This window comes from Ruditapes philippinarum, unplaced genomic scaffold (assembly GCF_026571515.1).
Source record: "Ruditapes philippinarum isolate M1 unplaced genomic scaffold, ASM2657151v2 ctg1692_1_1_1_1, whole genome shotgun sequence".
Lineage (NCBI taxonomy): Eukaryota > Metazoa > Mollusca > Bivalvia > Venerida > Veneridae > Ruditapes > Ruditapes philippinarum.
This window is the reverse complement of record NW_026861675.1, coordinates 48,847-75,860: the sequence shown is the minus strand read 5'-3', so window position 1 is coordinate 75,860 and position 27,014 is coordinate 48,847. Positions and strand designations below refer to the sequence as shown.

The 27,014-nt window shown below is 30.8% G+C and overlaps 2 protein-coding genes across 2 annotated transcripts in view; both read left to right on the top strand.

Annotated features, from left to right (window-relative positions):
* Window positions 1-27,014, top strand: part of LOC132716477 (receptor-type tyrosine-protein phosphatase kappa-like) — a 67,413-nt gene that overhangs the window by 1,529 nt on the left and 38,870 nt on the right. Inside the window, exons 3-16 of the mRNA XM_060699762.1 lie at window positions 370-511; window positions 954-1,012; window positions 1,282-1,581; window positions 1,954-2,075; window positions 2,368-2,455; window positions 3,005-3,063; window positions 3,422-3,458; window positions 3,938-4,041; window positions 6,791-6,913; window positions 7,134-7,282; window positions 7,524-7,659; window positions 8,756-8,875; window positions 9,508-9,604; window positions 10,196-10,260. Of these exons, the coding sequence (XP_060555745.1) occupies window positions 370-511; window positions 954-1,012; window positions 1,282-1,581; window positions 1,954-2,075; window positions 2,368-2,455; window positions 3,005-3,063; window positions 3,422-3,458; window positions 3,938-4,041; window positions 6,791-6,913; window positions 7,134-7,282; window positions 7,524-7,659; window positions 8,756-8,875; window positions 9,508-9,604; window positions 10,196-10,260 (1,601 nt within the window). The remainder of the gene's footprint in view (window positions 1-369; window positions 512-953; window positions 1,013-1,281; window positions 1,582-1,953; window positions 2,076-2,367; window positions 2,456-3,004; window positions 3,064-3,421; window positions 3,459-3,937; window positions 4,042-6,790; window positions 6,914-7,133; window positions 7,283-7,523; window positions 7,660-8,755; window positions 8,876-9,507; window positions 9,605-10,195; window positions 10,261-27,014) is intronic.
* On the top strand, window positions 24,163-26,793 carry LOC132716472 (uncharacterized). The gene is made up of 2 exons (XM_060699758.1): window positions 24,163-24,356; window positions 25,028-26,793. Exons 1-2 carry the CDS (start codon window positions 24,330-24,332, stop codon window positions 26,267-26,269), a joined length of 1,269 nt encoding a protein of 422 aa, XP_060555741.1. The 5' UTR covers window positions 24,163-24,329; the 3' UTR covers window positions 26,270-26,793.

The window sequence follows — 27,014 nt, the reverse complement described above, 5'->3', positions numbered from 1 at the left end:
ACAAAGATTCTTATTACTTTTTGCCCTAACTGATGGTGGCATTAACTAAACACTATTTGGGAGCCATCACACTATACTTACATTTTTGTTAAGGTAATTAAAATATTTTAGATTTTACAAATGTGTGTCTTTTTATAAAGTTGTTGAAATGCTCTTAAGAGGAAACGAATACATTTACTTGTAAACTTTAAAAGTTTTGCTCATGGCAAATATTTCATTATTGGCAAATATTAGCACTTCCTAATGCTAAATCCCTTATACACGCATAATAATATGTATTTATCTTTTATCTTAAACTTGCATCTGCTTGGCGTGGTCTTCATTGTATGTGTATTTGTTATTGTTATCTGAATTTCTCAATTTGGACAGAGACAACAACTAATCAAACTTTAACTAATGGTACACAGATGGCAGTACAAGACAGCAACGAACTTATCATAGGTGCATCAGCAGGAGGAGGTGTTCTAATCTTGATACTGATCATAGTGGGAGTTTGTTTGTTAAGACGAAGGTATATAATCAAAAATACTTAAAATCTAAGTGTGATCCCTCGGAAGCATTAATCACAACAATATTACACGAAAACTTGCAGACTCGGTTTGATTTAGTCTGTGCCACCTTTATATTTAAAACAGTTGTTTATATTTATTAATTTCTGTGAGTAGAAAACAAGTTTTCATAAATCTACAACATTTTACGGAAAGCTGAAGCAACTATTTTATCTTGTTTCTAAATAAAACAGCAAACACAAAAATTAATAAATAATAACCTACATCATTCATTACACATAATTCTATTTAAAGATTTTACCTATAATAAAAATGTGATCGATGTGTGTGTTCATTATCCTTAGATTGAATATTACGATTTCCCTTTTTATTCAAATGTAATTTAAATCTTGTTTTTCTTGATAAATTTCTATGATATGGTATAAGTTTTCATTCATTCAACAGAAAGAAATCGTCAAGAGAAGAATCCGATCAACATGAGGTAGTTCTTGCAGAAGATCATAGTATGCATAAAGTTTTAATATAAAAACTATATCCAAAGATATTGGCATAATTTATGTATTTTCAAAACATATATTAACAATACAATATCACTTAAAGTCGTTAAAGAGGCGATGATAATGTATCAGTGTGACATATAATCAAAATTTATTTTTTCTCATAATTATCAACCGTTAGATCACATTATAGTTTATGCTGAATGACTGAAGTTATTATCTTTCTTTTACTTATGTTAAACTATTACATCTATTCAGTTCTGCTTTGATTTAAGATGTGTACTCAAAACCAACGAAAAAACCGGCAGCAGTTGAAGAAAGTCAGGATTACATATATGCACAACCTAACAAACCACACAAGCTCAAGAAACCTAGTACGCGGGAAATTAGCAAACCAAAGACAATGTCTGATAACTTTGCCAGGGATTTAGATAATAAAACAACTGTCTCAGATAGTGCCTATGCGACTATCACTATTGATAGAGATTCTGAAAACAAAACAGAAGAAGAAACCGATGTTGATGAAATAGAGTTAGAGGAAATAGATGAAGGAAATTCTAAACTTATCGAAATAGGTTTGTTTTTATTGAATAACCGTATTCGTCTGGATGCTTAAATAACATTTTCTTCACCTAATTGTCAGAAATATCAATTGTAATAAAATAAAGAAAATAAGAATCCCTAAAGAAAGTTCAAATCGGCAAAATTGAAAATGTTGCAGGCTCGGTTTGATTGAACCTGTTCATGGTGCAAACTACCGTCCACGCCCCCTTGCACCGGATAAAGCAGCAGTATTCAACATTTAAACATTTTATGAGCAGGGATAAATATTTTAGAAAGTTTCTTACTATTTTAAAGTATACAATTTATTATGTGAAATTTCTGTTACACATGAATTTATATAGCGTAGCTATATTTATTTTATAACAAGGCCTTTTAAATTACAGAAATAAATCCACCGAGTGCTGATTTATATTACAATACAGCAAGTTTGATCCGAAGCCGAATTCAAATATCTGATCTACTTGAATACATCAGGAAAAAGACTGACTATGAAGATGAGTTTGAGGTTGAGTATTTATTGTTAACATATCACTGTTCCAGTATAGTATATGTGAAACTGAATATCCTTTTTATAGTTTGAATCAACATAATATGAAACTTAAATTAATGCAGGAACAATTTAATGTTGTAATTTGATACTGCTAGAAATGTACACTTGCGTGAATTAATTCTAACTGTCCAATAGATATACTTGTATTTATATTTATATTGATATAGCGACGATAAATTTGATAATAAACTCAGTTAATATACTTATGTGTGCTGTCATATTGTTTTGAAATTCATTTTCAATTTAGAAACTTCCCAAAGGCTTGACAAGGACTTGTGACGAAGCTCTAACGCGGTTTAATCGCAAAAAAAATAGATACAACGGAGTATATGCATGTAAATATTTGTTCTTATTTAATTTTAAGAAATCTTTGTAAGGTTTGGCTGGTTCCTTTTTTCATTTACAAAATTAAATTACGTAATACTGTGTACTTATATTTATAGTGTAATTTTAATTTATTTTGAATTTATACATACTATATCTCAAAGCATTTTAGGATTCATTATTCAAATTTAATTTTTAGCAATACTGCTACTATCTTATACAATCATGTTTTAATGTAAAACGACACAGAGAAGACATGTTACATTCTAAACGCTACACGCTATAATTAAACACTGTATGAATACATAGTGTCATTGAAACAAAAAGAAATCTTACACTTTGTTTTAAGAAAGAACCAGATTATCTTGACCAGTCACAGGGAATACACATTTTAACTACTTTTGTGCATTCTCTTATTCAAATTAATCATAACATATCCAGTAAGAATATCATGATAGCTTTCACCAAATGTCTGCAATATTTGTTTACCCAAAGACAGCGTTAGATATCTTAAGTTAATTCGAGCAATTAGGAAGATCATATATTTTCTGCTGTTTCAGATGATGCAACTCGTGTTGTCTTAAAAAGTAAAACTTACATCAACGCAAATTACATTGATGTATGTATAAACTTGCATGTTTGATGTGTAATGTAGGAATACTTTCATGTCTTTCAACATATAATCATTTTACTGACAACATTTTGCTAGTATTTTGATATTTCGTTGACGTATAAATAATAACTTAATATTAATAGCTGATGAAGTAAAGCATTATTGTGCCTTGAATTAAATAATGTCATCATTTTTGTTAACAAAACTTGTGAACATATTCAAAAGAAATAGCACATGCTTTTGCATTGCCAAGAACTAAACATTTGTTTGAGCAGACACTATTCAAGAATTATACTGATATTTGTATATGGGTATTTTTATGTACATATTCTAATAATATTTCATATTATGATTCATAATTTAGGGACACAAGAAGTCACCAGAGTACATAGCTTCTCTTGGTATGTATACATTCATTATTGTTTATTTTTACGTCGCACCAACGTGGTATAGATCATATGGCGACTTTTAAGTTTGCAATGATGTAACACGTTATAAATATATAATAATAATGGTTTTAAAAAAGATTTTCAGCTCTGGCAAATACTGTCTACAATCATATCAATTACTGCAAATATTTATCTCTTGATAACAAAATGTTTTTATTCTCACAGACATGTTTTCTTTGATTCTATGTTAATGTGTTAAAAGTAGTATTTTACTTTATAATAAATAACACTATTCTCCGTCTACTGAGTCTGCAACTGTCTTTTTTAAAATTTTGTTTCAATTACTCTTGAGGCATCTCTCTTTGTTCAGACTTTTATGATGTAAATAAAATGTCATTAAAAGGCATTGTGAAGTAATTACCTTACATTTTCAGGGTGTCATATTTTCATCAATATCCCTCATGTATTTATTTACTGATTTATGATTTAAGGACCAACCAAGGATGCAATGAATGCTTTCAAAGACTTTTGGGAGATGATATGGGAAGAAAAAACAGATAAAATTATTATGTTGACCAATCTAGATGAGTCTGGGGTTTGTATATTACCACACTTGCCAGGAAAAAAAGTTTTAGTTTTGAATTTTTTCATTTACTTAACTTCATATATAAAAATGTGGAGAAAGATACAGCCTGATTAAAACTTATTATTTTAGCATCGTTAGAAACATTTTCTATACACTTAAATAAAGATATAAAATAGATAAATACAGAATCCCTAAAGAAAGCCAAACACGGCAAAATTGAAAATGTTGCAGGCTCGGTTTGATTGAGCCTGTTCATGGACGGTACTGGAAAGTGCAAGTTACCGTCCACGCCCCTAGCACCGGCTTAAGCAGAATTCAACATTTAACATGAACTGGTAAAATTTAGAATTTTGAAACATCCGCAGATGTGTTCATATGGCGGTTATCATGGAACCTTCAATGTGACACGTTAGTGCCATTCCATGAAAAGCGGCATATGGTCCCCAAGTAAAAAAATGCGTGTGCCCTAAACGAGAAAACAATGGGCGGAACTAAATAAAATGGAATTTTGAAAGGGGATCTGAGGTTATGAAGCCTGCGTATCACAGATAAGACGTCAATAGACAAATTTAAAAAGCAGGCAACATATCCTAAGGGTGATTCAACATTATTCAAGTAGGAATATTGGAACCACCCAACTAGAAAATGCCAAAAAGTTGAAACAAAAAATACCACAAGCACAACAATAATGTCGTGCTGAACGATCTTCAAGGATCGAAAATATAACATCATTGATTAAATGTACGGGGAGACTTTTTACAGCCGCCACACGGCACAAATAACACGGATGTGATCATAAAATAGATAAATACAGAATCCCTAAAGAAAGCCCAACACGGCAAAATTGAAAATGTTGCAGGCTCGGTTTGATTGAGCCTGTTCATGGACGGTACTGGAAAGTGCAAGTTACCGTCCACGCCCCCTAGCACCGGCTTAAGCAGAATTCAACATTTAACATGAACTGGTAAAATTTAGAATTTTGAAACATCCGCAGATGTGTTCATATGGCGGTTATCATGGAACCTTCAATGTGACACGTTAGTGCCATTCCATGAAAAGCGGCATATGGTCCCCAAGTAAAAAAATGCGTGTGCCCTAAACGAGAAAACAATGGGCGGAACTAAATAAAATGGAATTTTGAAAGGGGATCTGAGGTTATGAAGCCTGCGTATCACAGATAAGACGTCAATAGACAAATATAAAAAGCAGGCAACATATCCTAAGGGTGATTCAACATTATTCAAGTAGGAATATTGGAACCACCCAACTAGAAAATGCCAAAAAGTTGAAACAAAAAATACCACAAGCACAACAATAATGTCGTGCTGAACGATCTTCAAGGATCGAAAATATAACATCATTGATTAAATGTACGGGGAGACTTTTTACAGCCGCCACACGGCACAAATAACACGGATGTGATCATAAAATAGATAAATACAGAATCCCTAAAGAAAGCCCAACACGGCAAAATTGAAAATGTTGCAGGCTCGGTTTGATTGAGCCTGTTCATGGACGGTACTGGAAAGTGCAAGTTACCGTCCACGCCCCCTAGCACCGGCTTAAGCAGAATTCAACATTTAACATGAACTGGTAAAATTTAGAATTTTGAAACATCCGCAGATGTGTTCATATGGCGGTTATCATGGAACCTTCAATGTGACACGTTAGTGCCATTCCATGAAAAGCGGCATATGGTCCCCAAGTAAAAAAATGCGTGTGCCCTAAACGAGAAAACAATGGGCGGAACTAAATAAAATGGAATTTTGAAAGGGGATCTGAGGTTATGAAGCCTGCGTATCACAGATAAGACGTCAATAGACAAATTTAAAAAGCAGGCAACATATCCTAAGGGTGATTCAACATTATTCAAGTAGGAATATTGGAACCACCCAACTAGAAAATGCCAAAAAGTTGAAACAAAAAATACCACAAGCACAACAATAATGTCGTGCTGAACGATCTTCAAGGATCGAAAATATAACATCATTGATTAAATGTACGGGGAGACTTTTACAGCCGCCACACGGCACAAATAACACGGATGTGATCATAAAATAGATAAATACAGAATCCCTAAAGAAAAGCCCAACACGGCAAAATTGAAAATGTTGCAGGCTCGGTTTGATTGAGCCTGTTCATGGACGGTACTGGAAAGTGCAAGTTACCGTCCACGCCCCCCTAGCACCGGCTTAAGCAGAATTCAACATTTAACATGAACTGGTAAAATTTAGAATTTTGAAACATCCGCAGATGTGTTCATATGGCGGTTATCATGGAACCTTCAATGTGACACGTTAGTGCCATTCCATGAAAAGCGGCATATGGTTCCCCTAGTAAAAAAATGCGTGTGCCCTAAACGAGAAAACAATGGGCGGAACTAAATAAAATGGAATTTTGAAAGGGGATCTGAGGTTATGAAGCCTGCGTATCACAGATAAGACGTCAATAGACAAATTTAAAAAGCAGGCAACATATCCTAAGGGTGATTCAACATTATTCAAGTAGGAATATTGGAACGGTAGAAAGGAAAGTGACACAATATCACTACACCGCTATTGTTATAGTTATAGTTATATGTATACATCTAATTATGATTGCATTTAAAACAGTTTGCATTATCAAGTATATTATTTTCTACGTATAATAAATTGTATTGTCCACTTTTTATCTTGGGCCACGTATAATTTGATTATATACACAACAATTGAATTATTGTCAGAAACATTAAAAAAATCATGGTTTACTCATTTTATAGAAAATGAAATGTGAGCAGTACTGGCCAGATCAAGGGAAAACTAAGAATTACCATGGATACAAAGTGGTGTGCATTGCTGAGAAAATATTTTCAGAATTTACTATAAGGGAGTTTTCTGTGCAGGTATGTTATATTGTATCAAAACATAAATATACGTTGTTATGACCTTTGATTTGATTTTTAAGACATAAATAATCTATTTGTTTGATCTTTCTAATATGATGACCAAACCTTTTCTGAATCCCTAGATTGTATTAGTTTTTCTTTAAATTTGTGAAAAACACACCTCAAAATATAATGCACCATTTATAAAAATGTTTTTGTTTTTTTTTTAATTTCAAAGGGTTCTGGATCGAGGAAAGTGACACAATATCACTACACCGCTTGGCCTGACCGATCCGTTCCAGATAATGTTGCCTCTCTGGTAGAATTTAGGAACAAAGTTGGACAAACAAAGTCAGACGATGCTGGCCCTATAGTGGTACACTGCAGGTATTGGTTTTGCCAGTACAATTAAAATGTATAAAAAACCTTACAAAACTCAAAAAAATATTTAGTCAATTATCAGCCTGTTGAAAAACATTTGTTATTACAAATAATTAACTCTTAAAAGATATCTGAAACGGAAATGAATAAGGAACGCTTTATAGCCATAAGTTCTAAACGTTTAATTTGTATTTGAATATTGATAATGATTTCTTATATAATTTTGGATGTATGTATCATATAACAGTGCAGGAATCGGAAGAACTGGAACCTATATCGCATTGGATACACTTATACAGGAAGGCAAGAATGATAATTATGTTGACATTTTTGGTCGTGTGATGGCGCTACGTGGACAAAGAGGCCACATGGTGCAAAACTTGGTATGTTATTATATATGGATGATACAGTAAAAACTCTGAAAACCGGACCCTCTCCGGACTTGACCAAAAGTCCGGTTTTCAGAGGATTCCGGTTTTCAGAGGTTTTATGCATTAATTGATAATTATGATGTGTTTGAACAATGACTTTGTTAAAACATTTTGTATTTACTTTTTAACTTTTTTGTCTAAGTCATATTTTAATTTCTTTTAGCAATAAATGTCTTAAGTTATTTTATTATGCAAATCCATGAATAAAATTCAGAAAATCAGAAATTAAAACAACACATTGTCTGAAATATATTTTTTAATTGGCTTTTGAAATATGTAATTAATGGAATTTAGTATTACTACTTTTGCATATAATAAATATCCAAACAAAGATCAATTTTTTTAGCAAAACAGGAATCATTTTAAAAAAGTTTCTTATTCTTTTAGACATTTTATATTTATCATACCTATACAGGGAAAGGCACAATTATAATAAAAGAGCTATGATTTAATTGCCAATAAGAAATTTACACACACTAACAACTGTTTTCACACCTGCATAGATAAAAAGGGTGATCATTAACTGGTAATTGAAAAAATAAGAAATTAACACACACTAACAAGTGTTTTCACACCTGCATAGATAAAAAGGGTGATCATTAACTTGTAATTGAACATGTCACCTGTTGAGATTATGTTTTAATATACTTTAAAATACACAGAAAGTTGACACTTGAAATTGCTGTCCGGTTTTCAGAGGATTTTTTATGCATGTTTAGCATTAGAAGCCACAGAAAAGCGTCCGGTTTTCAGAATTCAGAGGTTCCGGTATTCAGAGGATTTTTTTCAATGAACATATAAGGAGAAAATATGGGACTTTTGAAATGGTCCGGTTTTCAGAGGATTCCGGTTTTCAGAGGGTCCGGTTTTCAGAGTTTTTACTGTATTTGTTTTTAACACATGTTTGTCATAAATGTACTTTAATTGTGATTTTCTTACAATCTATTATGATGGATATTATAGTAGGATATATATTTGAAGTTGTATTTTTATTATTTGACATAATAATTGTTATTCAGAACCATGTATTGTTCTTTCTTTTATTTAGGAACAGTATATATTTCTTCACCGATGTCTTCTGTATGCCCTCACGTGCGATCCCGATCCACTTCCGGTCACACATATTCCTCGTTTGATGACAGATGATAAAATATCACATCAATTTCAGGTACATGTGTATATATTTAAACAAATTGTGTTATTATAATAGCTTGTTTGTTTTATAATATCTTCCATTTTAGATTAATTAAAATCAGCATAATGACTGTAAACACACACTCAACTGTCCATGAAATATTGTGACGGAAACTTTCGCTGTTTTATTGATTCCAATTATTTCATGTTTCTCTCCTCTGTGATATTTTTAAGCAAATCGTTTTCATATTGGAGACTTGATACTGCTTATTCTGAAGAAAGTGCTTGATAGTAATCACTCTACTCCTACACTTCCTTTAAACCAATTTATTTATCAATGCAACCAGAAGCGCTCCCATTTGAGATTGAAAATTTACTGTTGCATAATAAAAAATATACAAACAGTTGATCAATTATCTCCTTATGTATAATATGAACATACGAATATTGTGTAAAATCGAATAATAATCATTAAGAAGATCATTATTATCAGTCTTATTGAAATTTGCCTAAGATTTAAACAGTTCAAAGTGGCTAAAGCTGGCAAAGGAAAAAATAATAAAAGAAATAAAAAAGGTCATGGTCATTTGTAAGATATATTTTAAGTTACCTAATGAACATGAATTATCTAAGTAACAGGTGTGGTTGACTTTCTGAACATTTCAGACATTTACTGATGTTGTTATGCCGACAGACTTCGATGGGAAATCATCTAGGAACAAGAAAATAAGGAAGGAAAATAGACACGGAGCTGACATTCCTGGTATGCAAATTTCCAAATAAGTCAGTGCCACAAGGGGATGGGGGTAATATATAAAATACATTTTCATTCCATTCAATAGAAGTAGAATTTTGACTTAATGATCCTTTGGCATACAGAAATGTTTAAATTAATTTACTAACTATGAAATAATTATTACAGTTAGCATATGTTTAGAGCTGTTTAAAAAAATAGTAGAAAACCAACCCGTAATTCATAATTGTGTACAAAACGTTGTTAAAATTTAAAAGTTTCACATTCTTTGTATTTCAACAATTTCATATTAACTATAGCCATTGTAAAGGTAAACTCCCTTTTTCATTCACACTCATTATACCACACTGCGTTAACAAAAGTAGATTTCAATAGAAAATAACCGTCTGTAAATATACTCTACTTGTATGAAAATCTCATTTGAATAGCAAACCTTGACTATTCAGTGGGTGGTTAAGTTTGAATTCATGGTTAATCCCCTGTTGTGCATTGGGAAGTGATTTAAAGCCGAAAATAGATATTTACAACATTAAACCATAAAGCAAATTTACATTCAACATTTTAAGGCTTTAATAAATAACATCCTATTTTTATGTGTAGGCGATGATTACAGAGTGAGACTGTCATCAACAAAGCATGACTATATAAATGCTGTTTATGTAAATGTAAGTATATCAATGAAAGGAATTTTGATTTCGTTTAAAGTTTCGTTTGTCTCCCTTTTCAATATTTTTGTTCATGAACCTTGCTTGCGTTGCCTCCCTTTTTTTCATTGAATATATTAATAGCCTCTTTTGTTGAATTGATCCATCATGCTTTTAAACTGGTAAATTATAATTGACATTCTAATAATAGTATTTTATTATATCAGCACAATTTGGATATATGTAAGCTATTTAAAATTACAAATATTTTTACAAAGATCTAACATTATTGTTGTCATTGTATATAAGATTTCTTTTCATTTCATCCCAGAAAATTTTTATAAATTTGGTCATTTTCCCCCCGTTAAAAAATCGTTCGTAATTTTTTATTTTTTAATAATCTATGGGGAAAAAAAGAAATGTTGTGAAATTGTTCATACTTTGTACATAAAAATAAATTTAATGATTGAAATATACTATAATACCCTTAATTAAATTTTTACATTAAATTATTTTACTTAGTTTTTAAATTTTCGGGGTACAAAAACCCAACAAATTTATTTTTAAAACACAACGCAATGCCGAATACAGTTGAAATTTTTAAAATCGATGTTTTATAAAAGAAAATGTGTTTTGTGTCATTATTTTTAAGACGACGAAAACCTGAAAGATAAAGTAAGAATACATTTATAGAATAATCTTGTTGTTTAAAATTATTATAGATAACATTTTAAATTTAATAGTATTGATTTGCAAATTTAATCCATACCTAACATATTTCTTTTTAGTGTCGTTCTTACAATTAAATTTAGTGCAATACAAATGTTTTGCTATGAAAAAATGTTTTGGGGATGGGTGGATAAAACAAAAAATAACCTTTATAAAGCTTAAAGATTATGAGAGGTCTTTGAAATTCTAAATCTTTCTATTTATATGTTTACTTCATGTACTTACCGAATCATAATTAAGACTGATTTTGAATTTTTGCCATAAACTGCGATCAAATGTTATAATTATTGATTTCAACAGAGATTGCCTTGAAAAATATGATAGTTCAAATTTTTTTTTGTCACTTTTGAATATTACTCATTTCAGTCCCCGTTGGGACATTATCTACCCCCCAAGATGGAAAGGCGTTGAAAGTTTGGTCATTTCCAAAGTAATCTTGTAAGACGGTTGACACAACGGATTATGGTACAATACGGGGGACATGACAATATCGCGCACGGGATTGGTAGATGTTCTATGTTTTTAGCTAAGAATAATTATGCCAAATCTCTTTTTGGTGACCGGTTATATACCTATAATTTTAATTCTTCTACCTTTTCCGGATTTATTTTTTTCAATATCCTCTTTGTTCATAAAATCATACATTATCCAGCACGAAACTATGAACATTTTAATAAAGCAAAATATGTGCAGAATTTTGGGAGTTTTCCTTTGTAAATTTGTTCAGGAATCCTTTACTGTATCATCATCATTTATTTCAATCAAGAAGCATAATTATGGGTAAAGATAACCGAAACATTGCCTTTTAATAGTCTTTTTTTAATCCTTCAACAATAAAAACAAAAAACATTTAATGTTATCTATACATCAAAATTTTTAAAATAGAAAAAATTATAACCTTAAGGGCAAAACTTTTTTTCCCAGAAAAGCCCCTTTCTGAGAGAGCGCTTTTGGGAAACATTACCAGTAAAAAACGGATGGAAATCATCGAAAAGGTCCCATCTAGGGTTTTGGGGCCTTTTTTTACGGGCGGGGAAAGGCCAAGGAGGGGGTTGAGAATGAAGGGGTTAAAAAAAGGCCCCCAAAGGGGGAGATGGGGCCCCAAATCGTAGTTTTTCCCTTGTAAGTATTGTTTATTTGCGAACTTCTTTTTTTTCCAAAATTTTATTTTCATTTATTTGTTTTTTTCCGCTAAAAAAGAGGAGTTTTAATTACTTATATGCCCGTGTATTTGATTGGGGAAAGCTACATTTATATTTGTGTTTAAATCGGCTTAAAATTTTTTAAATGAAAGTTTTTGCATATGAAAATGTAAACTTTAAAATTTAAATATAAATACCTTTTGAATTTTAAAAAATTTTTTATTATTAGGACGGGGACCCTGAACCGAAGTTTTTTTAAATTTTGTGCTGTTTCTGTTTATATAAAGAAAATGTTTTTTTTGAGAAAAAGGAAATTGGGTTCCTGAAATCCCATTTTTTCAACTGAAAATCAAGGGGGAATCAGCTTTTACCTCCAATTGGGTAATAAAAAATAATTTTACCCCCCCTAAAAAGGGCATGTAAATTTAACCCAAAAAATTTAAAGAAAACTTAATTTTAAAATTTTAAAAGTTTCAAAAAACTATTCTCTATTTGCTTTTTAAATTTTAAGTTTTTTTTTAAAAAGGGAGCATTAATCAAATTTTATCTTGCACTTCAAAAAATTGAAATTAAATAAGTAAATATGTCCCCTTACGAAAAAACCCAACTTTTTCCTTTAAAATTTTGAACCTTCTAAATATTCAAAAATTAATTAAAATCATAAAACCCCCGAAAACAGTATTTATTTTTACCATTTTTTATTTTATCGAAAATTTTACATTTTAAAAAATTTTCCCCTAATTTTTAAACCCAATTTGAAAAACCCTTCCTAATTTTTCCCAAAAGAGAGACAAAATTTTAAATTACATAAAAAAAAAACAAAAAATCCCGGTATTGAAATTGTTTAAAAGGGAAAATGTTTTAATTTACTTTTTTTTTATTTTTTAAATTTAATAAAATTTCCCTTTATTTAAAGGGCAAAATTTCAGGTTGTGTTCCCAAACAGTAAAAAAATTTTGCGAATTTCCGACAAAAAAAAACTATAATATAAAACGAAGTGTTGGGAAAAAAGGGTTAAAGGGAAATTTCCCTTTTTTACGATCAATTAAAATTACTTGCCATTGTCCATTTATACACAAATTTGACGACTTGTTTTAAAGGCTGAAAAATGCCTAATCAGCTTTATTTTTCGAAAGCTTTTTTTTGTGTGTGTCCTGTTGCAATCTCTGAAAAGAGCATATTAAATGCATTGGCCATGCATAAAGTTGAGCCATAATGTTTTAGTGTTGTTTTGGCAAAAAATCAGTTTAGTTTTTGGTATTTTTATAATGAAAATCAAAATGCAATTTTAAATTTACATTTTCCTAACGCTACATTTTTAAAAAAGTATTTCAGCATCTTCGAGCACCCGTTTTTGCTTCATTTTCTTCAGTTTGAAATATGCATCTTAACATGCTTCTTCATTCAATTTTTTACAACATAACAATGCCTTTTTTTCTTCTGAAAAGAATACTCATTGTTTTTAAAATACATGTAAAGACACCGTTTATAAATATGAAGGACATTTTCATTATACAGTACTTTGAAGTTTTGAAATATTGTTATAACGGTTTTCTAACTGCTTTTTTGTTTAATTATCAAAAGTCGCTTGTATTTGTAATTTTCGATGCATTTAGCGAACAGTATACATTTGTATGCTTAATATAAACATTTTGATTTTATTTTACTATGTTCCGGTCATTTTATTTTATTAAATGAAAAGCATGAATACTAATTTGCTCATTGAATATTTAAAAGTATATAATTTAAATGATATAATATAAGACTGTCACATTTCATGCAAGTAAATATTCAAGTTCGGGATTGTTTTATTTTTTCTCAACATGATATTATCAATATTATGACAAAAGAGATTACATATACCATTATGAATCCAGAATCCAGTTGTGGTATAAGAAACTGGTAGAAAAAATAACTACTATTTAGCTTTTATATCTGCCATGTGCAATAAACATAAATATATGAATAATTTAAATAAATTATATTATGATTGTGATAAAAGAATGTTTCAGTTTTTATGAAACAATCAACATATCAATCAATATATAAAAGAAATAACTGCCTTTAACGTATATGATATGAGTGAAAATTTTATTTCTGTGTCCAAGTCTTTGTTTTTGGCTTATATAAATTAAGTAATTATTTTACCAACTTTGCTTCTTCCCTAAAAGTAAGTTTTTTTATCCCAAAAAAGGGTTTTTGAGTTATAATGTCTTTTAATAACTAAGGTTTATATTTCATTTCATCTCAAAGCGGATTCAATAAACCAAATTTCTGAATTGTCAAATTATTTTGTCTTTTTTGCCATAGGCTCTCGAGTATCCTTACCCATTTTAAAACCACAGTATAGCCATATATATAATAACATAAAGGAATAAAGTACAACTCTTCCCATAAAGAAAATGTATTCTTAACAAGAAAGTTCATGTTTGGAACAAGATATGTTTATGATAAAGCTACAGGTATGCTTTTATTTTATAAATTATTGCATAATCAAAAAATATAGTAAATATTTAATCTTATTTAAAGAAATTTATAACACTTTGACTTTTTAAACTAGATTCGAAAAGATACATGTTATTTTGAACAAGTTATTAAGTTTGCTATTAACTATATTCAGCCTGTCGAAAATACAGTTTATAATCCAACCCATCGGTTTATTATCTGTCCAAGAGATTTGCTATAAAATAAAGTATCTCCAACGTACATATTTATTATGTTTTAAATATAAGTGGTTTTTGAAATAATAGTCTTTTCAACATAGATCTTCAACATCTTCCTATTGGTTAGCATCGATATCCTCTCCATTACTGGTTAATTAACGATAGATCTTTTCGACATGTGTCTTGAAAGTACAGACATTTTAATTCAGATGAAGACTGTACCTAGCTCTTTAATCACTATTGTCACTTTTGTCAATTAAGCTTCTTCTGCATGAGTTCTTCGCAGATATAGTTCTATAGATGATCTCGAAATATATGGTTTATTAAATTCAACACATACATTGACATTTGAAAAACAAAATGTTTTTTTTTCACATTCCGCCATTGGTGTTAAATAATTAAGATATCCTATTGCAAAATTTGTATACGTCTTGCATTTATTTTTACAATTTATTGTTACACTGCTGTATGCTATAATTGTTAGCTTTGTAATACTAAAGCTTTAATAAATTAATGACATGAAAATCTGTTTTATTGAAGATTTATGTTCAAATAAATACGAGTAAAAAAAATTACATTATTTATAGTTATTTTTGATAAAGCCATATGCTAGTGGGTGAAATAACATATTGCCTATTAAAGCCAAACCACAAACCGAATGCCAAATAGGCTCAGATTCGGTGTTCCTATTGAACAGTTCCTGTGGTTTTTTTTCACATTCCTACATTATGCGTAATCACTGTAATATTAAGTCGACAAACTTCCTACAATGGAAAATAGTAAATAATTATATATTATAATTATACGACGTTAAGCAATCATTACATTTGTGCATCGGTACTGCCAAAAAAGTGAAAACGTTTATTTATTTACTTATTTATTTTTATATAGAGGCATTGTGTAAAATACATAGCATTCAGGTGACTTTAAAGGACATGGATTGGTTTTCATCTATGTGATCTGATTTTCAAAAGATTCTGAACAGAGAAGCAAAATTGTGAAGACATATTTTATGAGGTTAATGTTGAAAAATGAGAGAAGATTTATCGGTCAAAGCGAAGGGAATCATAAACACTGAATACGCTGGATACTTTAGGAGGTTTAATAACAATTTTGTTTACCGTCATTTTTTTGGAAATGTTTAAAGAAGATTAAAGACTCACCTAAGGACAGCGTAAATTTATAATGATTTAAACACGTGTTATACATTATAGGAATCTAATATGCTATGTCCCAGATTGTCCTATAAATATTTAACATTGCTCCAACTTATTTTCGCTGCACTTAATGTACTGTAGTTTCATATTTTAAAATATCAATCATTATGATGATATGCATAACTAAGACTATCAGACTCTTAGCGTTATAATCAATTAGACAGTTTAAAGATTGAACTACATTAATCTAATTTTGGCTAGAGGACGAGCATTTACCTAATTTGATTCTACTTAAGGGGCTTGAAGGATGCTTAATATCTTCGTGTCGAACTAAGAAGAATTCCGACCTAAAACTAAACGATAAGACTAATACAAGTACACGATGTGACTAGTATAAGGGAAAAGGCCTAGAATATTTTTCAAAAGAAGCATATTATTCAGATAGATAAATTATTTCGAAAGACACAGAAATAATTCATATATTGCAAATCAACCAACAACGATCGAAATTTTGCGTATATGACTTCTTTTACCTTTGAGTTCAAATTCTTTTAGATGGTCTTATGTGTACAAAGGTGCATTTACAATTTAAATTTAGAATTAAACTGAACAGATAAGATCTAATATTTTGTGAATTGTAGAGGAAATGGTTTGTTAAGTCGGTTCACAATCGAGGCGCGTTATGTGACATTTATATTTATCTTTTACAATCAAATCGTCCTTAGAGCATATTTTAATTGTTTTTATCTAATTGCAACATCTTAATATATCATTTTATGACATCAGTCTTTCGAATTTTGTCTTGCTTTCTTGCAATATGTACAAACTTCGTATGTAAGATTTATAGAATAAGCAAAACTTAAAGAAATTAATGACACAGGAATTCTGCAAAAGAAGAAGAGGACAATCTGTGCAAATTTATTGCCGACAGAAGTAACACAGAAAGTAAGCATACCAAAATATCTGACAGAAATTTAATTGAAAGCAATCAATGAGTGCATACAACTGCTAAGATACTATAATAAATATTTACAAAGTTTCGCCTTTAAAGATCATTTTTCGTGAGAATGACGACCTGGCTAACGTTTTATGTTCGTTCATTGTGTAATTAGTACAATGTAGCATAAACGATTGAGTAAAAATGTGATTAATACAATTTTTATGAGTTCACAAGCATTGCCTCGGTGCAACATTAACAAACTTTGAGGGTCTTTTTAACAAATATAATTATCAAACTTTACCTGCTTAGTTCAGTTTTTTTGACACGAATAGATTTGGTGAATATCTTAGGTATACAAAAATTAAATAACATTGTAAACATTTATTAATATAACTGTTTTGATAAGGCAATAAATATGTTGCTTAATTTACTGTCGTGGTGCTCTTTCAAGCCTTATTTACACGGTGTATCCTAGAAAGCCAGTTAGGTGGATAGACCGCGTAACAAACAACAGGAAAACAAACAATCAATATCACAAATGGCACTGATTTATATTCGATTTCAATATTTTTAAATTACAAATAAAGCTAATGATTAAATGATTCTAATGATTTCGTTCACTTGGGGACCATACACCGCTTTTCATGGGAAGGCACGAAAGTGTGTCACATTGAACGTTCCGTGATAACCACCGTATGAACACATCTGTGGATGTTTCTAAATGCACGATTTTACCATTTTTCATGTCTAAATGTTGAATTCTGATTACGCCGGTGCTATGGGGGCGTGGCCGGTATTTGCACTTTCCGGTATCGTCCATGAACAGGTTCAATTAAATCGAGACTGGAACATTTTCAGTTGTGTCGCTTTAGTGGTTCTTTAAGGAATTCCATTTTGAGAATTTTACTTTATTTCTAGTCAGATGGTCAATTTAGGTAATCAGAATCAGAGACAAACCAGTTTCACTAGGGAATTAAAGACGACGACTTGTTCTGTTCTTTAAAGGTACGAAATTGTTATTTTTCTGTATTTATTTCATTTCTTTATACTGTAAGTATCATCATTCCACTATATTTAATTATACTTGTGTTAAGATAGTAACTTACTCACTACACTGTTGATGAATATTTCTTATATTGTATATAACATTACTATGAATTGATTAAGTGATTAATGTGACTGGCATATCACCATTTCCATAGCTTTTGAATTCATTCATGTTCTATTTTATTCATCACTGGCTTACATAATGTAAATAAAGTTAGTTTCATTGGAAAAGTATAGACGACTTGTTTTGTTCTTTACAGCAAATGAACTTACAAAGTAATCTGCGCTTAGTATACTATTCTGTATAAACACACGGTTGCAGCATATAACTATTTGAACCCTGGATTTCTACATGCAATATAAAGCATAAAACGAAGTCCGATACATTATAGTAATTATGTAAATAAGTCTTTTCAGTCTTCGAATAAACCTACACATTGTATATGGTATTTATAAAACTCCATACTGAACTGATTTCACATATAAATCATGCATTACTATTCATAACATCTGCATCATGTATGATATAACAAATATGAACTTAATACGATAATTATATTCAGGAAAGAAATATGATTGCATATATACAATTAAATACTACATTATTCAAAATGTATTTATATGATTTTTGATTTTTTCATATAACATAATTTTTTTTAGCATAATGCCATAACTTGAATAGATAATAGATATATAATTTTCAATTTATTTTAGAAGCTTTATAAGATATACTGAATGATAGCGATATTTCTAAATTATTATCTCCCTTTTTACAATTTCAACAGGTGATTAAAGCAAAAAATTTCATAGTTTCTCTATGAAAATATAGCTTTTGATCCAGTTATTTTTATGTAATTATTTTCGGAAATTTTATATGTTATGTAAAATAATTACGTTAATACATACATATGCACATGTTTTTTGTATAAAACAGTAATAGACGTTGTATCTTATTGTCATATTATAACGTTTCTTTTACGTGCTAAATGTGGCGTCTATTAACGTATACGTCTGTTTTATACGTTTACGTCATTTCCTTTATGTATCAACTGACGAAGTTAATAAAGCAAAACATGTAATCTAAATTTGTGTTGGTTTAGATCTATTTGTCCTACATAAAATTACATAAATATGCAATTTGAAAGTTTAGAATTTCCTGACTGCTTTATAAAGACTGAAGGTTAGGACAAGCAAACAATCAGGAACCGCCCATCAAATTAAACCAAATTTTAAGTTTAATCATTTAAATATTTAAACGCCAACATACAGTTGTAATTTGTTTACATTTTCGTACACAAATTCATATTGTGTACATAGGAATTGTATATATATATTTACAAAAACTGTCATACATTCAAGTTGCTTCAACGTAATTAGAATACCAGCATTTCTTTCAATTGAAATTGCTCATAGAGGTAGTTAAAACTTATGCACTTAATCATGATTCTTTCTTGGTGTATACAGTTTACAGTGTAAACGGTGTCATTAAGCGTTGGCATGTTTAAGTTTTTCTAAACGTATTCATAATAAAACAATCCGTTTCAATATAAATGCGCAACTCGAAATCTTGCAAATAAAATATTAAATTCAGACATGAAAGAAAGTTATTCAAATAACTTTTCAAAATGAATTCATGTCCATACAATGACAAAAGAAAATCTTTTTGTTGTGAAATGTAGTAATTGTTTCCTTAAAAGAAACTAGTATGAAAAAAATACCGTCTCAATTTTACAAACTGGCGACTTAAACTTCATTACTTCACAATCTTAACATTTTTACAAATTTAGCTTCATGAATACTTTAATTCAATTTGTAGAGTAGATTTTTCAAATGCACGAATTAACTAAATCCTACTTAGATAATAAATTCATGACGTTAAAATTCTTTATTCATTTACTTGAAAAAAATTTTTTTAAAAAAAAAAGCTCAAACTTGTAAATGTATTCGACCGTATTAATTCGTCTAAAATAGCAGCGCTATATAAAGAGCCACTGATGCATACGGTATCCAAATCAAAACTTTATATTAAATGCACAATAATGTAAAGAGGAAGTTTTGAACAAGTTTCATTTTGCAATGATTAAACAGATAGGTATGCTTTACCACCATTGTTGTTTAAATAATGTATAGTGATATAAAAACAGAAGATATTTCGCTTTATCAAATAGGAAAAACGGATAGGATATGAGTATTGTAAGACCATTTTGACTCTATCATTTTAAAAATTTATAATTTAAATGTCTCAGTACTTTTGTCTAAAACTGTTTTATTGCAATGCACATTTTAACTTCTAAGACTAATAATATACAATTCATTTCTTTAGATTATATTGCATACATGGAATCGGAACATGTTTTCTAAGGAAATTACAGCATTAGCACTAGTACTGTGTGTTGATATGTTATTTGCCGGTAAGTACCTCTATTCCATTGAATTTTAACTAAAGAATACTTTTTTCTTTATTGTCTTAATATATCATTAAATATTGTAAACTTTTATCCATTGGCCTAATATCGATCGTATTCGGTTGGAGATAAAGATTAAATTTAAGTTCATTGTATGGTCACGTCTATTAAACTGGGTAAGGATATTATTCGTTAATTATATCATATATATGATAATATATATAACTAAGAATATGATAATAGTCAAAATATCAAAATATATAGATATTTACAGAATGTTCAGTTGGCTGCCAATCATGCTCTGTTTCAACTTGCACAAGTTGTGAATCATCTTACTATTTATCAAATGGTTTATGTTCGCCATGCCCCGACAGTTGTGAAAGTTGTAACAGCTGGGATGACTGTACTTCATGTAAGCCAAACAATTTTGGTTTACATGCAAGTTGTGCTTTCAAATGTGATGGTAATTGTCTAAACAATGATTGTCAAGATGATACGGGATTTTGTATGCAATGCATGCATGGTTTGTATGACGTCAATGTACTAACAACTGTAGTTTTTGTGCCAATGAACGTTGTGATTTACTTACATGCTTGAGTGGTTGTACAGATGGATATTATGAGTATAATACTGGTATCGAAACAATATGTCTAACATGTCCGTCAAATTGTAAGCATTGTAGGGATGTCAAAACATGTTATATTTGCAATAAGGGTTATCACCTCTATAATTTTAAAGACAATGTTCACTGTGTGTCATGTTTGCATGAAACGCAATGTCCAGACTGTGTTATTCAAGGTTGTGACCAGTGTCAAATACACAATGATTTGTTAGTCTGTGCTGACTGTCTAGAAGGACAAATATTCAATGGTAAAACATGTGGATCACACACATCTGTGTGCTCAACAGAATGTTCTACGGATTGTGATAGTACTGGAATATGTCAAGGAGAATGTAAGGAGGGCTGTACAGGTGAAAAGTGTTCTGAGCAATGTAACAGCAAATGTGGAAAGTGCTAAAAAAATAACGGAAATATTTGTCTACTGTGTGTTGGAAATTTTTACTCAACCGATTGCAGTTTAGCCTGCAACCCGGCATGTAAAGTAATAAGTGGTAAACATACCTGTACACATGCAGGCGGATATTGTCTAAACGGATGTAACTAAACATATTGGGGGGACACATGCGATAACTCTTGTCCAAGTGGATGTAAAGATCTTAAATGTGATAGAAATAACGGTGAATGTACAAATGGATGTAAGGATGGACTGACCGGAGATACATGTACTCAAACTACCACAATCGGTAAACAATGTGCATACTGCCAGGAATTCATTTCAAAATAATTAATTCATAACTAACTCTTATAGTTTAAACCAAATTCATAATTACCATAAATATCGATTATTCATAATTATTCGTCATATGTTGAAGAATAAGGGGTATTGAAATACTTTTTTTTGCCTTGTTTACACATGTTAGAATTACTTTGAACGTTGGTAACTTTAACGTGCACACGTAGTAGTTTTCACGTTTTAACTCGTGTAATGTATCAGGAAGATATAATGCCGAATAATACTCATTCTCACTGAATAAAATTCATAGAATATATTACGGTGGCATTTGAGATATATTGATCCGAAAGACTGTTTTAGCCATTTAAGTTGGCCGGCCCGGGAATAGCACCCTCAATGTTGAGATTACAAAGTTTGCGCTCTAACAGATTGAGCTGTGCACGCTGGCTTGACATAGATGACTGTTTGTGCAGTTTATGGCGAACAAATTGTTCCAGTAATCATTAGACTATAGTCAGGGTAATATTTATTACAAGTTAATGTTATATCTACAGAAACATCAATAACAACAACAACATCAACAACAACAACATCAACAACAACAACATCAGCCGAACCATTAATACAACAACAAACATGTGCACGGTGTGACGATAAAGCTAATATTTTTACCATTGGTTATTTCTCTGGAGTCGGATCTTGTGCTGTAATAGTAGTATTTGCTGTATTGTTTTACCTTATTAGACGAAGGTGAATGTTTTCGCTATTTAACTATAAAAGTTGTTTGTTCTTAATGTAAAACAAATTATCTTTACATATGAGATACATAATAATAATGATAATAATGATGATAATAATCGATCAATCCTGGTGTTTTTGTCAACTTTTATTTATTAACTAATTGACATGTTTGTTCTTTCAAATAATTACCTATTACTAAAAATGACTTGTATAAAACGATTATAAATTATACACTTTAACACAGGTATATTGCAAGAAAAACGCCCAAACACAACAGACCAAACATTGATAATCCAACATATTATAACATTAGAACTGATTTCGGCGCTGAAAATGCTGAGTCGGCTGATGTGACTAATAATTACGAGAGTTTGAGTAATAACACGATCAGGGATAATGTACACAATGGTAATTATTATGTTTTCTAATTCATAAATCTAAGATTATGATTAAATTTAGTTTAAGTACTTGATTTCATTATTGTCTATATTATATATTTATTTACTTATTATTTACTTGTTTATTTTCAGATCTAGGAACAACATTATCATAGATGTAAGAGAAATCAGTTATATTGATTTACTAGTGAAAACAACAAAATGAAGAGTTAGCCTATATTTGTTGTTTCTCTTATTCGATACAAATTGTATGGTGGCAATAAAAGTTTAGATTTGTTATCCCAAATAAGTACTTACGACAATGAGGTAACAGTATTGTCCCTTTGTGCGTGAACACTAAAAACCTTTTATGTCCATTTAAGCTTATTCATGTTTCGGGAATGCTTTATCATTCGTGTTAAGTGACGTATATTGTTTAAATATAAGGGTTGGGAAAACTCCTTCAAGCTAACTTTTCGGAATTCCTCAAAGACTGTGTCGAGATAGTGTCAATGTCTGTGTACTATTAAAATCAGCAACGATAAAATATCATGAATTCCCTTTTTTATGATTAATCATGATACAGTAAATGTTGTTGAAATCTGTGAAGGATAAGAAATATGTGTAAGCTTTGAGTCTCTGCGGTATACCGTACCCCGGATATTGCTCGATATTATGAGGGCTTTCATCCATTTTCGCGACTTTGAACGAGGAAAGAGTTTTGATGGTTCTACCCTGCTCCCGACCCTGCACACACTTTAACTTTATTTCATCCATAGTGTGATTTTCAATCAAATGGGATAATACATCTCTGTATTTGCCCGTAGAAAAAGAACAGTAATTACACTGAAAATGCATTGTTGAATCTGAAATATTTGAATAAATATCATATAAACAGTACATTATCAGAAAAATAAAATGGAATCGATAAACAGACGTAAAATTAGACAAAAATATCGATTTTTCATACATATGTGCTCATTCTGTTCTGCAATACACTGTACACTAAAGTTGGGCTATCTTGCAATACTCTGTACACTTAAAATCAATAGTCGGTACACTTTCTTGTATCTTTTTTGGCCTGTATCTTTCTGTACTTTCACACCTTTTGCCTGAAATTTAGACAAATCATACTTGGATCGAAAATAAAAAAAAATTCTCGATTCAATTTTTTTATATACTAGGTAATATAATAATTTCTAACGATTCTACAGTATCGCGGTCAGTATTTTCTAGTGAGCAGTCGATCGTTTAGGGGTAGTTTAATCAATTTTACAAATATCTGTAATACTTTTATATCATTAAGAGCTACAAAAATACCTCTAGATATATAAAACCCGTTGAGATAAATGAAATGAGCCGTGACATGACATTTCCAACATAGTGGTCAAATGACGTAATCGTAGAAACACGACGTCAAAGTTGACGCCAAAATTACCACGTTTTTTTTTTTTAATAATATATCGCGCGTGTTTTCAATCAGCGCTGTACAGTTTTTTACAGTGCGCGCACCCGTTGTATCCATGGAGCGTTGTAAACAAAAAACAATGTATGAAGTGGGCGGGTCCGTTAAATCGTATAATTATTAAACATAATGGCAGAGGGCGGAGAAGAGTTGCAGGTATAACTTGTTCTTTGTTTTGCAAGAAACTACACGTAAGTTCAAGAATGAAAACAATTAAAGCAAATGTGTAACAATCAGATTTTTAATCTCGGAATGAGGTCTGTACTGTTCTGTAGGCAGACGTGTTTATAAAAACAACAAATGGGCATTGTAAAATATTTAAATTACCTTTTCGCCGATTTTCTTTTCTAAAGTATAAAGATGTCGTATGACATGTTTCAATTATTAAATATCTGCATGGCTATGAAGATGCATTGTCTAATATTTTTAATCAAAGAGCCGCTACTGTCCCCTTATCATCATACTCTGTGACTGTGTACGATGATTTAAACTGTGTACGATGATTTAAACAGCAATTTGAAATTGTAAATTTATTATGATAATTGGTCTACAGTTTAATAAAAGTTACATTAAAATTAAAATCTTTATAAGAAGTTTAACTCAGTGGATAAACAAGTGTAAACACGGCTAGGTAGAATCAATGTCTATAAAAATGCAGCCGATAGATAAAACATAAGCTCTAGACGGATTGCCCCCCTTGTATCACTCACAGTAGAGCAACGTGAACGCCTAAATTCCATTATGGCCGTAATAGTCTTAAATCAAAAGTACAACTTAATAATTAGAATTATTATTTTACGGTTTTCTTTATTTTATTTTCGTTTTAGGAGATCAACAATTTGTTCAATGATCATTTTGGTTTATCAAATACAAATGAGACACCATTACCTGACCATGATATTTGTATAACAGAGTCCGAAGACGGCGACACATCGATAGGAAATGAAATTCTGGTCGCACAATACCTTGACCAATGTTCTAACGATAAGGAAAATGAAAATCCATTTATTGAGTGGGATAGTTGTGTTCTTTTTAAACATTGTAACTGCGAAAATAAATGCATAGAAAAATTTAGTTCTTCAGATATTAATGACCATATCTTATCTATTAGAGATATGTTAAAGGAAGAAAAAGAACAATTAATTATGACTATTTTAAACACAGTAAAAATATCAGACGCTGACACCAGGAGAGGCTCGAGAAAGCGCCCCACTTCCTTGTATTGTTTTGAAGGAAAGAAAATATGCCGTCAGGCTTTCATGATATTATATGACATTACAGACTTTTCTCTGAGAGCTTTATGCGAACACGTACATGGTCATGGCGTATCTCCACGTAAACATGGCAATACTGGACGAAAGCCTATTCATGCTCTCCATTTTGACGATGTTATGAAAATAGTGACATTTTTACGGTCGTATGCTGACGAGAATGGCTTACCACAGCCAGCTGCTCCGAGAGGGCGTGGTGATCTCCCACCCATCTATCTACATTCATCATTGACAAAGAAAGCCATTCATTCTATTTATGTTGAGAGTTTACGATCTGAGAATGGAAAGTGTGTAAAAAGAACAACATTTTGTCAGATATGGAAAGCTTGTGTGCCGCATATTGTAATTGCTTCCCCACGTCACGATGTTTGTTCAAAATGTGAACAATATCGAAAGAAGATTGTCGATGCTGTGACAGAATCTGAGAAGATGGCCGCGACGTCATCTGTGCAAACACATATTCAGCTAGCACAAGAAGAAAGAAATCTTTATCTGACATTGATTCGTCAAAGTAAGACAGCCTTAGAGACAGCCGCGTTGCTCGGCAATATACCTAGTACAATGCATTATACATTTGATTTCGCCCAGAACGTCACGCTTCCGCATCATGCTCGTCAGATGGGACCTCTTTACTTCTTGTCATTGAAAAAGGTTACAATTTATCTACCATTTCTTTGTTTCCCATCTCATTTTGTATTTACAATGCGTTATTTAGAATGCAGTATAACTAATCAATTATCTACCAATTTTCAACGCGCCTTTTTAAGTAATTTATGGTTGAATTTCAAACACGCATGAATAAATCTACGGACACCGACTGGCCAATGAGAAATTACCAAACATTTGAATAACATTATCATACTGCAACTGAAAAAAAAAACACTTTATAAAAATAAGTAACGGAAGTAGATTCTCGTCCAAAGACTTCATTAAAATAAACGTTCTACACATTCTAAAAAATGCACTCATGTGCAATTTATACCATAATGAAGTTATTTTAAATTTTGTGCCAGTATTTTAGATTTATTCATCAAAACTAAACACGCATAATGGGGTTTTTAATGACCGGGAAAAATACCCGGTATGTTTTAAGAAATTAACATGCTTGTTTTATACATACATAATTCATTTGAGAACTTTGTAAGAAAAAAAATTAAAAGTTAGAAGATGAATATTTGTTTAGGTACAAGTATTTGGCTTCCGCACCGATGGAGATCCACGCCAATTAATCTATCTTTTTGATGAGAGCCAGTGCATCGGTTTAGACGGAAAGCTGTCACACGGTCCAAATGCTGTAATTAGTATGATGCACCATGCTTTCCAACGCGTTGGTAAACAGGAAGATTATTGTTCATTACATGCTGATAACTGCGCTGGTATTTGAAATTTTTTCAACCTTTTTCTAAAAGGAACTCTTTATTGAAATAAATAATCGAGACAAACTAAATAAGCTAATTGATAAATAGAAAATATGTTTTAATTGCAATTTATGAATTGATTCTTTTTTGTTTTGTTGGTTTACGATCGCGCCGACTCTGTTCCG